This window comes from Canis lupus, chromosome 16 (assembly GCF_003254725.2).
Source record: "Canis lupus dingo isolate Sandy chromosome 16, ASM325472v2, whole genome shotgun sequence".
Lineage (NCBI taxonomy): Eukaryota > Metazoa > Chordata > Mammalia > Carnivora > Canidae > Canis > Canis lupus.
This window is the reverse complement of record NC_064258.1, coordinates 34196913-34216818: the sequence shown is the minus strand read 5'-3', so window position 1 is coordinate 34216818 and position 19906 is coordinate 34196913. Positions and strand designations below refer to the sequence as shown.

The 19906-nt window shown below is 34.4% G+C and overlaps 1 protein-coding gene across 5 annotated transcripts in view; it reads left to right on the top strand.

The window, feature by feature from the left end:
- Window positions 1-19906, top strand: part of WRN (WRN RecQ like helicase) — a 140115-nt gene that overhangs the window by 74582 nt on the left and 45627 nt on the right. For all 5 annotated transcript variants that reach the window (XM_035699760.2, XM_025421731.3, XM_025421640.3 and 2 more), the window contains 5 exons: window positions 4314-4501; window positions 8598-8772; window positions 14076-14257; window positions 16892-16993; window positions 17275-17367. In XM_035699760.2, the coding sequence (XP_035555653.1) occupies window positions 4314-4501; window positions 8598-8772; window positions 14076-14257; window positions 16892-16993; window positions 17275-17367 (740 nt within the window). The remainder of the gene's footprint in view (window positions 1-4313; window positions 4502-8597; window positions 8773-14075; window positions 14258-16891; window positions 16994-17274; window positions 17368-19906) is intronic.

The following is a 19906-nucleotide window of genomic DNA, read 5'->3' as shown; positions in this document are numbered from 1 at the left end:
ATAAAACATAGTTTCTGCCCTGAAGTAGTTCATAATGCAATAAAGGAGTGTAGATCCATACCTATAAAAGTAGAAGCAATAGTATCAAACAATAAATGATATGTGGAATAGTATAAATAATATAGAAAGGTTAACAGTGTTAATAGTACACATAATAGAAAAGATACTTGTATGATGAAAGCCAGTAGGCTCAGTGTGCCTTGAGGACAGCTTTCCATTAATTTAGAATGGTTGTAAAGTAAGCTTTTGGAAAAAGGAACATTGCTCTCTGTAATCCTTTCTGAGACCTTTGAGTCTATAAGGATTGTGTTAGAGGAGTTTTAAATATTTTATGTAGTTCTTAAACACTTTTCAGTGGTGAATTAAATCTTTTATTATGTATGGCTGTGGACTCTATTGGATCATTTTCATTTCTTGTGATGACTCAGTATGGCACATTGTCAAATAATGGCTGACAAAACCTTTTTCCCCTAGTGTCCTCTAGTGTTTTCATGAATCCTGTTGATTAGCTAAGTGGTGAGAAATGCCACCTGGTGGTTGTAGGACTCTCATTTTCCTCACTGTTTGTGCTTTTTTTCCTCTTTCCAGTTGTAATTACACTGGGACAACTGTTGTAGTTTCACACCTAGGATTTAGTAAGTTTAAATATAGCAAAGAAATCACTAAACCACTTGGCGTTTGGAGAGAATCAGACAAAGTGAGTCTTAGAGCAGCCAGGCAGAGAGGTCTACATCATTCTTAAAAATCTGTAAGATTCAAATAAAAGGTACCGTGATATCCATGAGACATGTTGATTCTTTCCATTCTTTCTTCCCTAGACCTTCCCAAAGAAAGCACATAGACAAGCACTTGAAATGAGTGAATGAATGAAGCATGATATTAGATAGTATAAAGTTAGAATTAGCAACATGACCCAAATTTAGAAGCAGAAGGAACAGTTATAATTCTCTGAATGTGTAGGTGCTGCACCATTGAAATCTATGATTAAATCATTCCTAAATTTATAGTCACAAGATTACTTAATAGTTTTTGCTTAACAAAACTTGGTATTTATTTTCAAAGAAACCAAATTTTCCAACTTTAAGAGTTTCATGAATTAAGAACATGATGTAACTAGGTGATACTATGGTTTATTGTCCAAATCAGTTTGCTTTTGAATGTTAGAGACTACAAGCTATCAATATTTAGGTCGTGATGATAGCATAAACTGGGAGTATCCCTGGAAACCAGGATGTGTGATCACCTTTTTCATAACCAGCCTGTATATTATATCCAGACTTCACTCTAGTTTATAAGTTTTGTATCATAAGGCAGCACAAACTTCTAAAAGATTCTGTTCAATTCTGAAGTGAAAATAAAGACCCATTGTTTCATATGTCCCATTACTTTATTCTGTTTTCTAGTTGTGGAAGCAGCATTTTAACTACAAATGGTGGCAAAAAATTATATTTATGGTGATTTTTCATCATTTTCAGGTCACTGGCATAGGGAGTTTTAGTGGCGAAGTGGGAATTTTTAAGTTAGAAGAGAGTCTAATATTGTATAGTCCTCTACATCTCATATTTTACTGAAAAGAACCGAGGCCAAGAGAAATTCTTACCAAAGTCAGTGGCAAATCTGGGAGTAGGGCCCATGGCTCTGGAAATCTCGTATAGAATTGTTGTAATAACAACAATAACAGTTGAAATTGATTTTTAAATATTTTATTTATTTATTTGAGAGAGAGATAGACTGTGAATGTGGAGGGGCAGAGGAAGAAAGAATCTGAAGTTGAAGTAGATTCCTCCCTGAATGTGGAGCTGGATAAGGGGCTCAATCTCACAACTCTGAGATCACCACCTGAGCTGAAACCAAGAGTCCCATGCTAAACTAACTGAGCCACCAGGTGCCCCAGTAGTTGAAACTTTTTGAGTGTTTACTGTGTACCATGCATCATGTTCAGTGCATTACATATTCTAACGTCATTGCTCTTCACAACGACTTTACAAGAGACTGCTGTTATCATCCTCATTTTATAGATGAAGAAACCAAAGTTTAGTGAGTGAAAGAACCAGCTCAAAATCTCACACCTAGTTATAAACAAAAGCAGGATTTGAACTCAGGCATCTGACTTTAAGCCAGTTACTCTTCACTGTCATGTTGCTATTTTGCTTGGTTTTTCTATTAGTTTCATGCTTATTTTATTTTCACAAATGCATTGCCCATCTACTCATATATTATATTGCTTAGAAAAACAAACCAAACTAAACCCTTTTTTTCTTTATATCCTGAAAACTTCTCTGCCTGTGCAGTTAAACAGCAAGGATGTTATTAGTGCATTTGTAAATTGTTTGAGTAAAGCACTTTAATGACAGTACTTTGTTTTTGTGAAAATGTGCATGTCCTAAGAGCTTCTGATGTTTAAACTTTCCATGTATGTCTTTATACACACACACACACACACACAAGCTTGATTAGAGTATAAGCTTGATTAGAGTAACTAACTTCTCTATAAACTGGCCTATTTATCTGTAAGTTGTTGGGTAGGCACTCTTCAAATTCAGAGGACAGTCTGATTATGAGCCAGAAATCAATGAAGTTAATTTGGGAGTTTTATTTTTAAATAATTAACTTTAAAATTTAAAATAAATTTGATTAAAATATTTAAATAATTTCAATAGTTTCACAGAATTTAAGGATAGAGAATGTAAAAATGCCAGTTACCTGATTGCATTGGTTCTGGTACCCTTGTTTTCCATTTAAAAAAGCTACTTCAGGGATCCCTGGGTGGTGCAGTCGTTTAGCGCCTGCCTTTGGCTCAGGGCGCGATCCTGGAGACCCGGGATCGAATCCCACATCGGGCTCCTGGTGCATGGAGCCTGCTTCTGTCTCTGCCTCTCTCTCTCTCTCTCTCTCTCTCTCTCTGTGTGACTATCGTAAATAAATAAAAATTAAAAAAAAAAAGCTACTTCCAACTTAATTTTTTTACATGACCTTTGAGATAATTTTTAATTCAGTAAAGTTGTATTGATTGTAAAAGTAGTTTATAGTGTTAGTAAATCATACCTTGTTTTTCAAATTCTATAATTGCTTTTTTACAGTTGTACTTAAAGCTTCACTTATATGGAAAGATAATTGCTTGAACTGAATTGTGAGATAGGTGCAGGGCATCTGAAGAGCTATTTTATGAGGATATCACTTACTTTATTTGTGATAGACCAGAAAAAGTATTTTAAGAAAGTTGATTCTTGGATATAGAACAGTTGATGATTTAGGAACAACTGTTTAGTCCTTTTTTACTGAATGTAAAATAATAGTGTAATTGATTATAACTCCCTGTGATAATAGGAACAAAAATGATGAATCTAGTTTCGTCAGAGGTACATTGTTATCCTAGTTTAAAATTTCTGAAAGATTATGTATTCATGTTTTTCCTAGTAACTGCTGTGTCTCCTGTTTTGTCTGCTAATCCGGTTAAGAAGTCTTTGCTAGACTGAAAATAGAACATGACTTGGTTGCTCAAGGAATCAATTAATAATGGATGTTTTGTGTTATGCACTCTTCTTATATATAGTATGCCACGATTAACTTAGTAAACTCGAGAGAGGTTATCCAGGTCATTGAGAGATTTGCTTCTAGATCTGAGAAGCCATAGACCAATATCTTTAGTATAGAAACCCCCCAAAAAGGATTTATTGCTTTGTATTGTTAGATTTTCAGTGAATGAAAGGGTTTGTAATTTGTGAATTTTAGATTAATAAAAAAATAAGGTATAACATATCCCTCATTTATATCAGTTCTATTACAAATGTAATAAATGTTAAAAATAAAAAATAGTAAATGGAGAGTTAGATAGCAAATTAGTAGGTAGATTGTATTTAATCTTATAGTGTTTTATTTAAACACTTTCTGATTTTTACAAAGTAAATGTATTCTGGGGTGACTGGGTGCCTTAGTCGGTTAAGTGTCCAACTCTTGATTTCTGCTCAGGTTATGATCTCAGGGGCGTGAGATTGAGCCCCACCTTGGGTCTGCACTGGGTGTGGAACCTGTTTGAAGTTCTCTCTCTTTCTCCCTCTCCCTCTGTCCCCTCCTCCCACTGCGGGCTCATTGTGCTCTTTCTTAAAAAAAAAAAAAAAAAATAGTGAATAGTGAAAATAGTGAAAGCTGAGAAGGAAGTTTTCTTTCTCTACTTTGAAAAAGAGTAATTTTAAAGTTGCATTTTTAACACTGTTCCTCATGTAATTGTTGTCCAGTCTGTTTGTAAGAAGGCAGTAGAAATGTTAGGAGTTAATGAGCTCTCCTTTCTTAAAAGTCAATTTTATTTCATTCAGGTTCCAATTGTTGCACTTACTGCTACTGCAAGTTCTTCAATCCGGGAAGACATTGTACGCTGCTTAAACCTGAAGAATCCTCAGATTACCTGTACTGGTTTTGATCGACCAAACTTGTATTTAGAAGTTAGGCGAAAAACAGGAAGCATCCTTCAGGATCTTGACCAATTTCTTGTCCAAAAGACAAGGTGAAGATTTCATGGTTGATAAAAATTTTGGTTAACTATTTACTTCTTTTTAAAAAACTTGTTTATTTATTTACTGTTTCTTTGTAATGCATGTTTAACATTTCACATTCGATTTAGATTTGGTTCAAGTCAAGCGTGATGTTATATAATCAAGATAATGCCTGGGAAAATAGCCTAACTGAAGGCACAAACTAGGTCTGGTATTTTTGCATTTCATATTGTTGCTTGAACACGTCATATGCTCCTTTTTTTTTTTTTTTTTTTTTTTAATAAGCTTTATGCCCAACATAGGGCTTGAACTCCTCATGACCCTGTGATCAGGAGTGCATGCTCTACCTACGGAGCCAGCCAGGTACCCCTGCCTCTTAATAATTGTCAACTTTGGCAAGTAAACAAGGGAAACGATGGATGGAGTCTTTTATCTGAAATCTAATTCATTAATTATAGGACTAGTTGAGTATTAGGGAAATTTTAAGAGTTATCTTAATAATAAATACTTTGGAGCCCTTGTTCTATGCCAACGACTATCCTAGGTGCTTTATATAAGTGATAATAGTAATTCTTACAATTGCTCAGTAAGGTAGGTGCTATTTTCATTTTACCGATGAAGAAACTGTCACTAGTACTTTTTCCTGTTTCTTTTATTTGAAAGCATTTTATTTGTATGCTAAGAAGCTTTCCTATGCCTTATTTCCCTGATCTGTCTCCTTGGTGAAAAGCATATAACTGTCATATAATGAAATGTGTTTTTAAGTCAGAATACATGAAAATAATGTTTGACCCCCCTAGCACAAACACAAAACAAATCTAGACAAGTAGAGTTTAAATAACATCAATAGTATTTTCCTTAACATTCTTGAGGTCCTTTAGGATGAATTTGAATGTAGGATTTGCTATTGGCTTGTATTTAGATTAAAACAAGAAAGTAATGGGGGCGCCTAGCTGACTCTGACAGTGGAGCATGTGACTCTTGATCTTGGGGTTGAGTTTGAGCCCCACATTGGGTATAGAAATGACTTAAAAATAAAATCTTATTATTTTTTAAAATAAAATCTTAAAAAAATAAAACAAGAAAATAATGGATATATTGAGTATTCATGTTGCTCTAGTGATCTCTCCAAAGTGAGTACTCATTGTACTTCATTTCCCTTGTGTCCTAGAGGGAAAATGTTCTTTTGAATAAGGCTGTTTATTTTAAGCTAGTCTTTTAACAGTGAGATCATTATCTACTCTCCTATTCTTTGATCCTTTTCTCTCCATATTATTTTCAATCTCTGTGGCCTTCCCCTAATAACCTTCTCCTTTTTAAACTGTTTAACCTTTGTGCGTGTGTATGACATTGTAACATTTTATCTTTCTGACTTATTGTCCTTTTAGGCTATCTTTTGTAATTTTTTTTTTTTTTTTTTTTTTGTAATTGTTTTTAAATGTTTTCTTCTCATCATCTTTCATGTTAATTCTACCAATGGAAGTCTCTTAGCCTCAACTATTATGGTCTTCCTTAACAGATCTGCCTACTCCTTAGTGCTCCTCCTTGCATTCTATATGCAGTTTTCAGATTCATCATCTAAAAACACATCCCTGAATCTTGGTATTCCTCTCTGGTGCCTCCCTCTTTCCTGGAGACTAACAGCCGACTGCTTACCTTAACATCCAAGACCATCCAAGGTTTTTATATTTAGTGACAATGATTTTTCTGAGAGTAAAGCAAGAAAGATTTTGCACCCGTTTTCAATCCTCCAAAAAGGGTTATGGTAGCAGCTAACCACTGAGAGTCAGAATGCTTCTTGTAGACCTTAGGCAAATAGAAATTTTCCTCTTAATGAGCAATAATTAGATGGAGGGTAATTAAGACTTCAGAGTGTTGCCTTTTATATATTTTCCCTCCCTTTATTTAATTCTGCCATTTTTTTCTATTCATTGAGCTAACATGTTTGTTAAATTCTGACTTTATTTTCTATATTCATGATACATTGAATGGAAAGCCTCTCTCACCTATCTAATTTAGTGGTTAGATGAAGATAGATTTCTTTCACTTCAGAAATTGATGTGAGGAAATAACAATGTTTAATAAAGCACTTGGCGAAGTAATGAATGCTTTTGTAATAGAGATTTTTATTCCTTTGCATTTTCTGCTCTATAAATTCAAATATTTGTGTATTTTCTTATTTTTTAATGTAAAAAGTGATACAGAGTCTTAGTGTCAATTTGAAAACTACAGATGCATGTAAATTGAAGAGTACTTAGACCTTCTGATTCTATTCCTCATTTATCATCACTGTTGATGTTTTGGCATTGAGCTTTACACCCTTCTTTTCTCTACCTGTACCATGCAGGTATGCACTTCCAATTTTTGTTGTTAACTTTATACAGAAATAGTTACAAAATATATCCATATCTTTAGGTAATATTTTCCTTTGATTTAAAGTGTCTTTGCTAAGATATATGTTGAAAACTATTATAGATACATATCTATTTCTCTCTTTAGTTCTGTCAATTTTTGTTTCATGTGTGTTAAAGCTCTATTAATTGGTACATACACATTTGGGATTTTTATATCTTCAATAAATTGATGCTGTTATCATTATTAGGAAAAAGCATTTTTGCTTTCTCCATAATATGTTTTTTTAAAATTAGGGCCCTAATATGTAGGATATTACAATGTTTACATTTTGGTGAACAAATTTTTTTCTTTAAGAAATGTTTTTTAAATGCTAATAGTTTTGTGAGGGGCACCTGTGGGGCTCAGTGGATTTAAGCTCTAACTCTTGGTTTTGGCTTGGGTCATGCTGTTATGGGCTGTGGGGTACAGACTTCTGTCAGCCTCCAGGCTCAGCAGGGAGTCTGCTTGAGAGTCTCTCCCTCTGCCTCTCCCCCTACGCATGCTCTCTCTCTTTTTCTCTACTTCTCTCTCAAATAAATAAATAAATCTTTAAAAAATAAATGATTTGTTCATTAAAAAATATTTTTTCTCACTAACTTATCTGCTGGGACATTTTGTTATGGAAGCCCATATGGCCACTATCAAAGTTGCTTTGAGTAGATTATTCAGTTAAAACTTGGAGTCAGGGACGCCTGGCTGTCTCAGTGGTTAAAGCGTCTGCCTTTGGCGCAGGGCATGATCCTAGAGTCTTGGGATCGAGTCCTGTGTTGGGCTCCCTGTGTGGAGCCTGCTTCTCCCTCTGCCTGTGTCTCTGCCTCTCTCTCTGTCTCTCTCATGAATAAATAAATAAAATCTTTAAAAAAAAAACCTTGGAAAAACAACAACAACAACAAAAAAAAACCTTGGAGTCAAATTACTGCCTGCCTTTCCCTATTTAAGTTTTCAATGACTTTTGCCATAGCCCTTCTTAAAGGTTTTAGATACAATGATTTTTTTATTGTTTGATTAGTATTTCATAGTATGAATGTACATAATGATGAACATTTTGATTATTTTTTGCCATTATAGTTCATGTGAATATTTGTGTATATGTGTCTTTTGGAAAATATGAAAGTATATTTGTTAAATAAATTCCTAAAGTTGAAGTTGTATCAGAATATATGCATTAAAAATAAAACAGTTTCCTAATCAGAAATAATACATTTTTATATTAAGTCAGCATAAATGAATACATTTATGGAAATGACTATATGAGAGAGAATAAGACTGTTCTATGTAAATATTTCATTTATCTTATGTAAATGAAGACTAATTTTTCATCTAGTGCTTTGCATTTCTAAAAGTATGGGGATTGAATTTCCAGTAACTTGCAAGTTTTTATCAAGACTTCTGCTTAAATAAATAAACTTGTCTCTGGTTTTAACTTTAATTTGAACAAAAAAGTGAGTCTAAGGTGTTTGGGATTTAATGTAACTTATTTCCACATTTGACTTTCCACATTTTTATGTAGTTAAATAGATCATTGTTTCTTTATGCTTTCTCCTTTTAGTATTTTACTAAAAGGAAAATTAATTAAAATTTAAAAAATTAATATTAAAATTTTAAAAAGACAGAGGAAATTAAATAAAGCTCAAACTGGTTTTGAAAACTCAAACTGAAGCCTATATATTTATATGTTTGTTCTTTTTTGAATTTTTTTGTGTTTGTTTTTAGTTCCATCTGGGAATTTGAAGGTCCAACTATCATCTATTGTCCTTCCCGAAAAACAACAGAACAAGTTACAGCTGAACTTAGGAAACTGAAGTTAGCCTGTGGAGCATACCATGCAGGCTTGGATATTAAATCAAGGAGAGAAATTCATCATAGGTTCATGAGAGATGAAATTCAGGTGTGAAGATCCATCATTATTACTCTCTATTTCCCATGGAAACAGATCTTTCTCTAATATTTATTTGCCATATCTTTATTGACAACTTTGTTTGTGTTGAGTAGAAAGAAGTTTCTCTCAGAAAGGGAATTAATGTATAATGTGGATGACAGATATGTGAACAAACTATTGCAAACTAGTATAACTAGCAGCCTACCCATAGTGCTTAGGTACATAGAGGAAGGAATGCTAGCTGTTAAGGTAGGTTGTGTTATGGTGATGGTCCATCCAGGAAAAAGCAATTTGAGTGTAGAGTCTGAATAAGTGAATGGAAGTTTGTCCAGTATGCGAGGTCAGTAGATGATGAGGGAAAAGGAATTGGTTATGGAATCCCAGGAAAAGGGATCATGTGCAAAAGACACTGTGGTATGAGAGTGCACACTGGGTTCAGGAAATTGGGAATAGTTTGGAATGGTTGGAGAGAGAGTGTGGAGTAGGAATGGTACAAAGTATAGGTGAAAAGGCAGGGAGGAACTGTTAGAGACTCACAGGAAAAAAGTTAGATGGATTGGTTGGCCAGGTTATGGAGGAGGGCCTTAAAACTTGAAAGAGGCAGGCTGGGATTGATATGATGTACCTGTAGTTTTTTAGACTACTTTAGCCTTTGAATTTTTTAATTTAAATTTTCAATAAATTTTTAATTGATTTTTACCTAACAGGTAAAACATATTAGAGTAATTCTTGTTGAAGTTGACATGAGAGAGAAAGAGATCCAAGAGCCTTCCAGTCTCCCAAGATAGTCGCTAAGGATATTCTATAATCCTCAGAGCTCCACAGAATAGAGTTTGAAAACCATCATGACAGATTACTCTGTGGTTTTGAGCAAGATCACAGTATTACAGACATATTAGATTAGCAGTCCTAATAAGCAGGGTTGATTTGAAGAAGAAAGACTGAAGAAAGAAAGGGTATTGGTGAAGTCACTGTGAAGTGCTCCAGCTGAGATTCCTGTAATGATTGGAATCATGTAATAATTCCAATCTGAAGTGATTGGAATCCTTGTTTAGTGGGTGTCATGCAGAATATTTAGGTCTTAAATTCAAACCACGTTGGTAGGTTTAAATTAACAGCTTTACACTGTCAACATCCAATCTAAAGTGTGTTACCGTAAGCCTGTGGACCAGCTTTCCTCTTAAGTTGAGATGAACCCAACTTCTGCTTTGCATTTTCTGCTCAGTAGGTCTTCCATTTCCTTTCTGTCTCTCTGTGGTTGTTAACCGCCCTCAAACCACCATTGTGTAAACAATCTACCTCAAGTATGGTTCGTATGTACTGTCTATAAATTTTACTATACCCTGTCATGCTGTAACACGTACTTGCCTGAGAGTATCTATTATTTTTCTTCCTTTTCATTTCTTTTCAAAGATAGGAACAGCTATCACAACTGCTTAGAATAGAGTTACCTAAATTCTTAAATGTTTATACTTCTATTATCTCAACAGTTTGAAAATTATCCAATAAAATTTATTGGCTCCTGCTTACTGAATCTTACTGATGTTTGAACCATTAACTAATCAATGATTTTTTTCATCTTGATTTATTATTAATTACTCATTTAGGTAGAAACATGTCTTACAGATATGAGAGATTGCAGACTTTATCTATTATGTTGTGATGGGAGACTTTGTCAGATGCACCTGGCTTTACTATCCATATCCAGCTTCAGTGAAACATAAATGCTTTGAAATATGGCTTTAAAAACCTCACAAGTTGGGATGCCTGGGTGGCTCAGTGGTTGGGCTCCTGCCTCCAGCTCAGGTTGTGATCCCGGGATCCAGGATCGAGCCCCGCATCAGGCTCCCTGCGAGGAGCCTGTTTCTCTATCTACCTGTGTTTCTGCCTCTCTCTCAGTCTGTGTCTCTTATGAATAAATAAATAAATCTTAAAAAAAAAAAACCCTCACAAGTGATCACTAATTATACTTAACATCTAGAAAGGTATATATGTATGTGCTGCTGTATTTTCCTTTTCTGTGGCAGGATGTCAAAAAGTTTTATCCACATTATGAAAATTAATAAATTAATATTGATTCTGTCACCCTAGTGACATTAGTGGTTCTATTGAATCTGACAACTGACCCAAGGTACTCCTTCTTTGCTATCATAATAAATAATTGAGAAGCTTCACATTTGCATCAAGAGTTCTCAAATAATGATAAAAATACATTTCCTCATCTATATGGAATAGTCTGGTGCTCTTGGAATTGATTACTTGCCATTGAATATTTGTTGAGTGCCTAGTGAATGCATATATGTTCAGAATTCTAGATGTTCACTCTCTTATCTTTCTGAAGTTGATTTATTCTTTGGTGTAGCCCTAAAGATAGAGTTCACCTCCCCAGCTCACCTATCTAATCTTAATGTCTTCAATTGACCATGTTTACATTCTTAGTATTTTCTATTTTGTAATTTTAGAAAAAGATTTTTTTTGTATTATTCTTAATCAAAGCTAACCATATTCAGATGTAGATTTACATTTTTAGTCTGTGATCATTCATTCTTTTAGTCCTGATTTTTAGTTTCATGTTCTTTTATATTTTATTAGCTTAAGGTCTTGAATTCCTTTTCTTTCTGAGGTGAGGCTATGAATAAATTATTTGATAAAATACTTTATTTTTACCTGAGTGTTTATAATGATATTTTGAACATTATGTCTGTGGAGTAGGGTGATGTCATCTAAAAACAGTATCATAAAGGGGCCCCTGGCTGGCTTAGTTTGTAGAGCATATGACTCTTGATCTCAGGGTTGTGGGTTTGAACCCCATGTTGGATATAAAGATTACTTAATATTAAAATCTTAAGGAAAAAAAAACAGGCTAGTATCATATGATGAAAATTAGATCTTCCAAGTTCTCACCACACACGCACATGCACATACACACACACTTGTAAATGGTAACTATGGGAGGTCATGGATGTGGTTAAGTAACTTTATTTTGGTAATCACTTCACAGTGTATACATATATCAAATTATCACATTATGCATCTTAAACTTATACAAGGTTATATGTCAATTATATCCCAGGAAAGCTGGAAGAAAATTGAATCAAATACATTTTTAAAAACCTTAAAATTATCATGTTGCTTATTCACTCTCAAGTATAGCAAAATGGCCTAGTTTTATTTACCCAAAGTTTTTTTTTTTAACATTTTATTTATTTATTTATTTATTTATTTATTTATTTATTTATTTATTTATGATAGTCACAGACAGAGAGAGGGAGAGACACAGGCAGAGGGAGAAGCAGGCTCCATGCACCGGGAGCCTGATGTGGGATTTGATCCTGGGTCTCCAGGATCGCGCCCTGGGCCAAAGGCAGGCGCCAAACCGCTGCGCCACCCAGGGATCCCAAAGATTTTATTTATTTATTTGAGAGCATGATAGAGAAAGAGCACACGCGTGCCCACAAACAGGGAACTGTAGACAGAGGGAAGCGGGAGAAGTAGGCCTCCTTCTGAGCAGAGAGCTGAGCAGAGAGCCTGAGGTGGGGCTGGATCCCAGGACCCTGGGATTGTGATCTGAGCTGAAAGTAGATGCTTAACTGACTGAGGCTCCTAGGCGCCCCTTAAGATTTTTAAGTAATCTCTACACCCAGAGTCAGGCTTGAAGTCACTAACCCACGATCAAGAGTCCTATGCACACACTATGCACTGACTGAGCCAGCCAGGCACCCCTCACAGCTTTTTCTTAATAAATTTCTATTTTGATGGTTTTTTTCTCTCAACCTTTCTTCTACTTCCTTTTATCTGTTCAGCATTTTCTTTTATTTTTCTATCTCCCTCCTTCTCTTTCTGTCTTCTATTCTTGGTCCATCTTTTTTTTTTTTTTTTTAAGATTTTATTTATTTATTCATGGAGACACACAGAGAGAGGTGGAGACAGAAGTAGAGGAGAAGTCGGCTCCCTGCAAGGAGCCTGATGTGGGACTTGATCCCAGGAGCCTAGGATCACAACCCGAGACAAAGGCAGATGCTCAACCACTGAGCCACCTAGATGCCCCTCTTGGTCCATCTTAATACATTTTCTTAATAGCACTTTAATTTTTATTGGTTATACACACACAGAGTTTAAAGAACCAGCTACAGGGACATCTGAGTGGCTCAGCAGTTGAGTGCCTGCCTTTGGCTCAGTACGTGATCCCCTGGTCCTGGATCGAGTCTGACATCAGGCTCCCTGCATGGAGCCTGGTCCTCCCTCTGCCTGTGTCTCTGCCTATCTGTGTCTCTCATGAATAAATAAATAAAATCTTAAAAAAAAAAGAACCAGCTATAGTGCTTTTCATGAGAATATCAGCCTCTCCTTCTTTCCCCACTTCTGTTTCCTATTCTCATCTCTTTTAGTTTATTCTTTTGGTGTTTACCACTAGATTTTGCAATGATTTGCTTTTGGTGTTACAACTTGGTTTTTTATTTATTATTTTTAGGCATTGTCTGTTGACTTCCCACTATGAGGAGTGAAAGTTTAGCTCCCTTTCACACCCCTTCCTGCCCTTCTGCTCTCTTAATGTGTTTCTAACCCCCTTTCCTCCCAACATTAACATAATTTGGTTAGATCAATATATATTTCAAATATTACATATTTACATAATTAATTATCTATAAATGCATTTTATCTCTAAGCCATATATTATAGTATTTTATTGCATATCTTCTTTTATTGTAATAGTTAAAAATTTTGTTTAGTTTTTTTGTATGTTCTTATCACTAAACTCTTCCCTAAAATTTCTCCCAATCATGTAAATCTCATTTCAGTATGCTCATATATATTAGATATCTACCAGTTTTATCCTTTTAAAGATTCAGAGATAAATTCATGTTTAATTTTATCATCTATAATGAGAAGTTTCCTTCCTTCCTTCTTGGAATAGTGCTAGAAAATATTAAGATCCTGGGCAATCAGGTAAGTACTCTTGAAACTTCACCTTAACACGAAGTATCTTTTAATATAATAAGTATTTTAAGAGCCTATTTTGTATCTTGTACTCATAGGTGTTCAAAGAGATCAATTTAGTTGCTACTTTTTATAGGGAGGAAATAGAAATCCTATTTTACAGAAATAGAAAACCTGTTTTGGGGTTACCAATGCCTAATTTGTAAATTGGGGAGGTAGTTTTTTAATCTGGAAGTGATTGGTTGAAATTATGCTAAATTCAGTTTCATGCCAGGGACTTTAGTTAATAAACTAATTACTCTTCCCAAAAAGTAAAGAGTTAAGGTTTTGGTTCTGCTACATAATTGTCAAACTATGTTTTTATTTATTCTTAGTGTGTTGTAGCTACCATAGCTTTTGGAATGGGCATTAATAAAGCTGACATTCGCAAAGTCATTCATTATGGTGCTCCTAAGGAAATGGAATCATATTACCAGGAGATTGGGAGAGCTGGCCGTGATGGACTTCAGAGTTCTTGTCATGTACTCTGGGCTCCAGCAGACATTTGCTTAAATAGGTAAAAACATTTATTATATTCACCCTTGCACATTTCTTTCTTTCCATATAAGCTTTGAAAATATTTGAAGCAGCATGCAAAATTTCAAGTAATGTGTGTAAGTGCATTTAAAACCAAAACAAGGGATCCCTGGGTGGCGCAGCGGTTTGGCGCCTGCCTTTGGCCCAGGGCGCGATCCTGGAGACCTGGGATTGAATCCCACGTCGGGCTCCCGGTGCATGGAGCCTGCTTCTCCCTCTGCCTGTGTCTCTGCCTCTCTCTCTCTCCGTGTGACTATCATGAATAAATAAATTAAAAAAAAAAAAAAAAACCAAACCAAACCAAACCAAAACAAAACAAAAAACCAAAACAAAACAGAGAACATCCAAGAAATTTGTGGTAAGGGTTGCCATCCAGAGGAGATGACCTAATTTCAGCTACACCTCATTTAGTGTTAAGAATTAACTAAATCAGGACTAGGAATGGAACATAAGTCCTATGGGTGCTTTATAATACTGTGCATAGACAAACTTTCTTCTCCCCAGGCCCTCTCAAGTTTTGTTATGTCTCCAGCCATAGTTTTCTTCAGATACCATTTATTTTGCTGTTGGTTCTTTTTTCCCATTCTACAATGGTGCTAATTTCAAGTGACTTTTACCAATCCCTATTTGACCTTCTTTACCATTTGTTTTTTTTTTTGTTAGTTTTATGAAAGCATGCCAGCTTTCCTTGACTGTGTGTGAATAATCATGTTGCACTGTATCTATTCACTGTACTGACTGCCCTGAAAAAAATTGTGTTCAGTGTTTAAATGAAGCAAGTCTTTTATTGATACTTAAGTTCTATGAGATTTATATTGGAAAGGAAATTTTCATCTTGCAAAAAGTTTTGGTACAGCGTTTAGCAACTGGTTCCCTCCTCCATAGGGGAATAAAATCTCAGGAAAAAAACAGATGGTAACTGATGAGGCTATTTCAGCAGTGTTTTGAGTGCCCTCTGTGTTCTAAGCATATGCTCTATGCTGGGGATACAATGATAAATAAGAACATATATGGTACCTGTTCTCAGAAGGCTTAGAGTATAATGGAAATGGCAGATCTTTTTTTTTTTTTTGTATATATTTTTTTTATTGGAGTTCGATTTGCCAACATATAGCATAACACCCAGTGCTCATCCTGTCAAGTGCCCCCCTCAACTACAGTTGATCCTTGAACAACAGGAAGGTTAGAAGTGCCGACTCCCCCATGCAGTCGAAAATCTGTCTAACCTTTGACTCTTCTAAAACTTAACTCCTAATAGCCAGCTATTGGCTGGAAGTGTAATGAATAACAAATAGTAGATTAGCACTTATTTAAATGTTATATCTATTATATACCGTATTCTTACCATAAATAAGCTAGAAAAAAGAAAATGCTATTTTAAAAAATCATAAGAGAAAATACATTACAGTACTGTACTGTATTTATAAAAAAATTCACATGTAAGTGGACCAATGCAGTTTAAACTTGTGTTGTTTAAGGGTTATAAGTGATATATATATAAATTTTAGGCTGTGGGCTAGGAAAAACTAGAGTCAACAGTTGGAAGAAACTTTTAGGTAAATTATATGGAAAGGTATTGTGGTTAGTGGTGTCAGATAATAAGAATGTTTTTGAATAAGGGGTCTTTTTTGTGTTCAGACTTTCCAGAACTCACTTAACTGGATTCCCTGTTGTTGTCATCTTTGATAATTGTACAGAGGTATTTTTATCAGTCAGAAGGTTAAATAATCAAAATATTAGGTCTGGTTTGGTGAGGATCAGTATTACCATTTAGATCTTATATGCAAACATTGTTTTCTTTTGAAATATCTGAAAAATATTCAACTCAGACTTCTATTTATTCTCACAAGAATTCTTGCAAAGACATGTATAGCTTTTGGGAGCTTGTCATCATCTTCTGATAACTGATATTCATGGAATTTCTTTACAGTAGACTAGAGTTAACAGAGTCAGGATGAGTCTAGCAACATTAACTTTTAAAAATAAAAGGTATTTAAAAAATACCTTTAGTGCTAGCAATTTTAAATAAATTGAATGTTATGGAAAAAATCACTTATGATTGTTTGAAGGAAGAACTTAATTCTGATGTTTTATTGGTGTCTCATAATAGCCTTTAGTACAAAGGGATAATTTTAGGGGGATATGAGAAGTTCTCTGAAGAGCAAATAGGGATGAAGGTTTATATTTGTATCATGAGTCTCTTTCAGTATTCTTAGTTTCTCAGATAAAATAAATAGCAACCTTTTACTAGGAAAGTATAAAAATTCATGTATAGTGGAAAGATTGCCAAAAAGCATGTAGCATATAAATAAAAATGAAAAACTTTAGGGTGTATAATAATTTTTCAAAGATAGCTAAAAAATTAATACTTGGACATAAGTATAGAATTCTTTCAAAAGTGATTTTCATAAAAGTTAGAAAAATGCTTGCCTCTAATGAGGGGATTGACTGGAAAAGGACACAATAACTTTCTGGGATGATAGAAATGGATTTTTAAAAAATCTTGATAGAGGTGTAGATGCTAAAGGTTATGAAAAGTAAGCAATAATAAATTTAAAAGTAATGAAATCACTAATGCAATTTTATATATTCTTGTGATATTTGTAATTGACAGGCACCGCCTTAGTGAGATAACCAGTGAAAAGTTTCGATTATACAAATTAAAGATGATGGCGAAGATGGAAAAATATCTTCATTCCACAAGATGTAGGCGACAGTATGTATTATTTGTTTTATATTAATTAATAACAGATCTATGAATGGTGATATTTTAAGAAAAAGTTTTGTAACATAAGTAGAAGTATGTAGAAACAGTATTTTGTTGGTGTTACATATGTGCTGAATTTTTAAGGCAACTTTCTTTGTGCCTCAGTCAACTGAAGCAAGGTAATGAGATCCCAGGTGAATCAGTGATGATTTCACTTCATTATTTTCAGCAATGATTTTAACATATATGGTTTTGTTCTTTTATTTAATTTAAAATTTTCTCTTGGGTAGACTCATCTTGTCTCATTTTGAAGACAAACAACTACGAAAGGCCTCCGTGGGTATTATGGGAACTGAACAATGCTGTGATAATTGCAGATCCAGGTAAAGATTTTTTTTCTTCGAAATGGAGATTCTAAAATATTTGTTTCTCTTCCTTTTCAAATAATTTTTAAGGTTGGCTCCATGCCCAATGTGTGGCTTGAACTCACAACCCTGAGATTAAGACCTGAGATAAGAATCAGACACTCCATTGATTGAGCTACCTAGGTGCCCCTTACATAATTTTTAATTGAGTTTTTGTTGAATGATATGTATTACAGTTTTAAGAAAACAAAATAATGAGTTTATTTAGATAGAAGTCAAAGTAAACAATATTATTTTGCTTTATAAATAGATACACCAATAAAATGGTGGACCTAAATTTAAATATATCAATAATTATATTAAATATAAATGGTCCATATCACCATTTAAAGGCAAACATTGTTAGAATTGATTTAAAAATATGACCCAACTAGGAGTACATAGCTGGCTCAGTCAGAGGAGCATGCTACTCTTGATCTTGGAGTTACGTGTTTGAGCCCGTGTTGGATATAGAGATTACTTAAAAATAAATAAATAAGTAAACTTTAAAAAGAAATGACCCAACTATATGCTATCTGTAAGAAATCCACAAGTATAATCATGTAAGTAGATAAAAATTAAAGGATCAGAGTGCCTGGGTGGCTCAGTGGTTAAGCATCTGCCTTTGGCTCAGGCCGTGATCCCCAGATCTGGGGATGGAGTCCCGCATCAGGCTCCCCAGAGGGAGCCTGCTTCTCCCTCTGCCTATGTCTCTGCCTCTTTCTTTTTATGTCTCTCATGAATAAGTAAAATCTTAAAAATGAATAAATAAAAATAAAATAAAGGGATAACAACTGTATACCATGAAAACACTAACACTAGCTGGAGTTATTATTTTAATATCAGACAGTGGAGACTTTGGAGAAAGAATATTACCAAGGATAAGGAAAGACATTACATGATGATAGAAGGGTCAGTTTACCAATTAATCATAGTTCTCCACAGACACACACACACACACACACACACACGCATGCACGCACACAGATTGATTTTAAGGAATTGGCTGCTGGCAGTTGTGCAGATTGTCAAATCTAAAATAAGTAGGGCAAACTGGCAGGCTAGAGAGTCAGGCAGGATTTCTGTGTTCCTAGTCTTGAGTCACAATTCCTTGTTCTCAGTCTTTGCTCTTTAAAGCCTTCATTTGATTGGACAAGACTCATATTATCAAGGGTGGTCTCCTTTACTTAAAGTAAACGGACTGGAAGTGTTAATCTCATCTACAAAATACCTTTATAACAGCATCTGGATCAGTGTTTGACCAAACAACTGAGCATCATAGCCTAGCCAAGTTGACACAAAGTTAACCATCATATCCAAGAACACATAATCCTAAGTGTGTATACACTTAACAAAAGAACTGACAGAATTAACAGGAGAAATACAGAAATCCATAATTACAGTTGGCGACTTCAACATCTTCTCTCAGTAATTAATAGAACTAGTAGATGGAAAATCAGTAAGAAGATAGAAATGAACAGGACTGTCAATAAACTAGATCATATTAACTTTGTTGGAACATTCAACCTAACAACAGTGGAATAAACATTCTTCCCAGGTGCAAATGGAATGTTCACAAACATAGATTATATTCTGGGTCATAAAACAAACCTTAATATATTTAAAAAATTTTGTTCATACAGTGTGTGTTTTCTAACTATGATAGAATTAAACTAGAAACCAGTAACATAAAGATAGCAAAGTCTCCAAATACTTGAAGATTAAATATCACACTACTAAGTACCCATGAGTCAAAGAGGAGGTCTCAAGGTCAACTGGAAAATATTTTGAACCAAATTAAATAAAAATACAAAATGTATGGGATGCAGCTAAAGCAACAATGAGAGGAAAATGTAGAGCATCAAATACTTTAAATAGAAGAAAAGTTTCAAAGCGTAATTAAGCTTCCAAAGTAAACTAAAAAGAAGCAGAGGAAGGAAATAATAAAGGTAAGAGCATAAATGAAATAGAAAACAGAAAAACAAAAGAGGAAACCAAAGAACTCAAAAGTTCACTCTTTTACAGGCCAATAAAATTGATAGAAACTTCTAAAAAGAAAAAAAAGAGACCGAGATTACCCATCCTGGGAATGAAAGGAATTTCACTACAGGCCCAATAGACATTAAAAGGATCATAAGGAAAACACTATGAATAGCTCAGTACACATACATTCAGTAATTTAGAGGAAGTGGACCCAATTCCTTGAGAACCTCAAGCTAAATTCACCCACAATGAAGTAGATGACTCAGATAGTTGTACGACTGTTAAAGAAATTAGATCTGTTAAAAATGCCTGGAAATAAAATTCCATAGCCGACATGGCTTAAATGGCAAATTTTACCAAACATTTAAAAGAAGAAATAATAAAAGTTTTACAGTATGATCCAGTTTATATGATATTCTCTCAAAAGTAAGACTCTACTATAGGGATGAAGAAAAAGGTCAGTGGTTGCCAGAGGTCAGAGAGAGGTGGAGGGTATGATTACAAAGGGCTAGCACAAAGGACTGTTCAAGGTGAT